At 44.7% G+C, this 3,899-nt stretch overlaps 2 protein-coding genes across 2 annotated transcripts; one reads left to right on the top strand and one right to left on the bottom strand.

Annotated features, from left to right (window-relative positions):
* Positions 1-1,121: 1,121 nt before the first annotated feature.
* On the top strand, positions 1,122-1,796 carry N7457_007522 (aminoglycoside phosphotransferase family protein; the record flags this gene model as incomplete). The annotated part of the gene is made up of 1 exon (XM_057178565.1): positions 1,122-1,796. One exon carries the CDS (start codon positions 1,122-1,124, stop codon positions 1,794-1,796), a length of 675 nt encoding a protein of 224 aa, XP_057030309.1.
* Positions 1,797-1,973: 177 nt separating this feature from the next.
* N7457_007521 (uncharacterized protein) lies at positions 1,974-2,519 on the bottom strand (the record flags this gene model as incomplete). Its single annotated transcript, XM_057178564.1, has 1 exon — positions 1,974-2,519. The coding sequence occupies one exon, from the start codon at positions 2,517-2,519 to the stop codon at positions 1,974-1,976; it is 546 nt and encodes a 181-aa protein (XP_057030308.1).
* Positions 2,520-3,899: the final 1,380 nt, after the last annotated feature.

The raw sequence follows: 3,899 nt of genomic DNA, 5'->3' as shown, positions 1-3,899 counted from the left end.
ATATTTCCAGCCCAGGGCCTGATTGGAATATTCCGAGTTTCTGTCCTCGATCTGCGCAGGTCTAGTTCATCATCTAAAGCTACATCGTAAGCCTTTCTGACCCCGGCTTTCAATGCATCGTCACTCAAAAATGACTGCTGCCAGGTACTATACTCCTTCACGGCAAGATCAAGAAGGCCTGGGATATGAAGTTCAGGCAGGCCGATTGATGGAGTAGCGGCGTTCTCGAGAGGGAGCGTGGACGGCCTGGCTTCCTGTGCGGTCTATGTTGGAAGGACGTCTGTGATAGTAATAGGAGGGCAGCTTGTCTCAGTCGCAGTACGGGTATGAGGCCTCGGTCTTTCAATCCGCTGCCTCTCCGCTCTGTAGATCTGTTCGCGAATCACCCCAGGCACAGACCATCCACTCTAGGCGTATTTAACCAGACTCTCCAACTGATCTCGGTATATAACAAAAAGAAGTCTTGACACTGTATATATACACAATCCCAAATCGGGACTACCCGCATGATCCAATTGAGCAGATCAATACATGAAAACACTAGGGCAACAGGTAGTCAACTACCTAAGACTAAACGCAAAATTTGGCATACATTACTCTTAAGGTACCGTCACTTTGGCCCTAGCTATAAATTATTGAGGGCCCGCAGTTTTCGAATCGTTCTTCCAGAAACAACCAAGCTCCTGGGAACTTCGAAATCTATGGTCACGTGCAGTCCCTAATTTCCCAGCATTGCCCCTATATAAAACTGATGTACGCCGTCACGGCATTATAGCATCTCCTCCCACGCAAAGTACCCGGACTAGGATTGTGATATACGCTAGTGTCAAATCTCCCTTATCACGCCAATGTACAGATCGTGGATGCCGTCTTTTTTGCGGCCGGATTTCACCTGGCCCCGACCGATGCAGCCAACAATATGCGAAGTGACACCCAAATTGCCACCCGTCCCAGGCAAAATAAAACGCAGAGCCTGCGGTATATTCCATGAATTTATGTACCGATTATCAGGTTGGTACTGCTCATGGTGCGACATACCTTTCGATGCCAATATCGTACAATTGCCGTTTGGGTTGGTCCTGAAGTGGACAGATCGAACTAGCATAGAGGAAGCCGTCGCAATGCAAATGGCCCGAGCTGCCGGAATGCCTGTTCCAAAAGTTTTAACTTGCGGAGAGCATCCCTATGCGCCCTTCAATCGCGTTTTCTCGATATTGATGACGAGATTGCCTGGCATCGCACTTGAGAACTCAGGCGACCCTTTACACGTTGAACTGGAAGACCCGTGGCTTTTCGAACTGAAAAAATGTGTCACTTCCATGCGTACTTGGTCGTCACCCCACGCACAAAGTATTTGCTCGGTTTTGGGTACCTCGTTACGAAGTTCAAGAGTGCCTAATCATATCATGGGTCCGTTCACAGACGAAGAGGAGCTCCACGACTATCTCTTGAGTCCGGCATCTGAACACGGCTTCAATTCGACTGCAGATTACAATCAAGCCTTGGCACAAGCAACTGAGATTCGCAAATACTCCCACGAAATTACTTTCACTCACGGTGACTTTAAGGCCCATAATATTCTCGTCGGGGATGATGGTCATTTATCGGCTTTTCTTGATTGGGAATCTGCTGGCTGGTACCCTGAATACTGGGACTTCACAACTGCCTCAAGGTATGGAAAGAACAGCTGGTGGGCTCAGGTGGCTTTGTGGGTTGGAGGAGAGCGGTACGACGAGGAGTTGGCTTGTGATATTGCGCTCAACTCATTGACCGTTGACTCTTACATAGCCTTCTAATTTCCGGGTTGCATTCAATCTATGGTTTACCTTTTTTCTTCTCCCTTCGCCCATTCCATTTGTGATTCATAGATTCATGTATTTGCAACTGAATACGTGACGTACAGGAACAATCCAACGACAGAAATGCACGCAACATGACTAGATCCTAACCCCAAGCAAGAATTCGTAGCCATTTCAAAGGCACAGCCTAGATCTCACAACCGGTCGTGGCTGTTGGTTGATGGCGGCGCTTGCGCTATACTGGTTTCCGATCGTCATGCACTCCTGTAACAAAGCATCGGCATTGCTGCATCGAAAAATGCCTTGCTGAATGAGTTTCTCTAGAATCCTCATCAACCACACTCGACAGTCAACTCCAGGTATGCTGTTGACATCCCCATCATGCGATCTCATAATCTGATCAAGCTGACCATAGACGGTCCCTGGAACGATGGCGACTTGCACAAGGACACACAAAAAATTCGATTTGAAAACCCCACCGGTAGGGCCGTGATCGGGTATCCAACCTCCGCCAAGGTTTTTCATATGATATTTGGTGCCGCCCATTGCACAAGTATGGAAGTAGTAACCCCAATGGAAGTCATTTTGGCGAGGAGGGTCGGATCGGATCCAGAGAACGATGAATAGCGCATTCAGCGGAAGTTTAGCTAATGCTTCTTCTTGTTGCTTCTTAATAAGAGTCGCACGTTCTCTCGCTGTCGTCGGAGCAGGTTGAGACATGGTTTAGAGCCGGGGTAAAAACAGGATCAGGAAAATCTTTTGCAAGCAGTGATTGATGAGATTTACAAGGCATGTAATAGCTGGATAGCTCCCTTTTAAATGTCCAAATTTGCCTAGAGAAATATGCTCACATAGAGCCAAAGCTGTTTTAATGCACTTCCCTCCATGCGACACAAATGCGACACGAAGCGCGTAATGTTTCCAAAAATATACTATCCTAGTATCCCGTGGCTCTCCATTTGCCCCTTCTCTTGTGCAAGATATCCCACGATCTTTTAATAGTAAGCTTTGACCATGAACTTCATCGACGCGCGCGCTTTATATATTATATATCGAGGCCAAAACACAGGGTTCCACAGTTATTTGTCATATGTGTCTTTGCTGGGGGTTCTGATCCGCGCACCCCAAAAAGTCACGTTTTTTCACCCTATTAATAATCAATTTTTTACATAATTTGCAAGTTCGGGAAAAACAGGAGGAATATCACATGATTATCAACCTCATCTATCCATCTGATATCGATCTCTATAGCAACCCATTATTTACAAGATCTATTTAAACCCTCTCCCCCCCAAGATCTCTCTCTCTCTCTCCCCCCCGCACCCCAGATCTTGATCTCTCTCTCTGCACCCCACATCTCTGATTTTTATCATTATTCCAATCATCATCATCAAAATGACTAATACCACCCCCACCGCCAGCCCCATTGCTAAGTCTACTAGTGAGCTTATTCCTAGATCTACCCTAGATCTCCCTCAGTTTCCAGATATACTAAGATCTTAGATCTACCCTAGATCTCTCTTAGTTTAATCTCACTTTGGTATTAATTTATACTAATTAGGTAATAAATAGTGTAACTCCTCCCCCCCCCCCCCCCCCCGGAAGCGGTATACGATACCCGTGAGTAGCTAGTCGAAATAGTGTAAAAATATACTCTTTCTTAGGGATATTATACTACTATTAAACGTTATACTATAGGTAGAAATTTAACTATATAATATGTTAAATCTAGTACCCTAAAATAGTCTGTAAAGCCCCTAATCGGATTAAAGCCTCGCTATACTAGCTTAAAACGGTAGGAATGCCCTTTTAGGCTATATAGATGTGCCTAAAACGGCAAATAGTATCTCTAAATCCGGAACCCTAATTATAACTATACCGCTAATGACCTAATAGGCTACTATTAATCTCGGAAGTTTACCCTAGATTAGATTAATAAGATTAAAGAGCTATCTAATATAGCTATACCCCTATAAAAGATTATCTAAATAATCCAATCTCCTACCTCCTAGCTAATTAAGATACGTAATATTTATAATTAGATCTCTCGATTTAAACGCTAAGAGAGAGGTCTTCGATCTAAAACTGAGTTTTTATTTA

This window comes from Penicillium paradoxum (genome assembly GCF_028828445.1).
Source record: "Penicillium paradoxum strain IBT 22861 chromosome Unknown utg000006l_segment0_segment0, whole genome shotgun sequence".
NCBI lineage: Eukaryota > Fungi > Ascomycota > Eurotiomycetes > Eurotiales > Aspergillaceae > Penicillium > Penicillium paradoxum.
The sequence above is the reverse complement of the archived record's forward strand: the minus strand, read 5'-3'. Positions and strand labels throughout refer to the sequence as shown.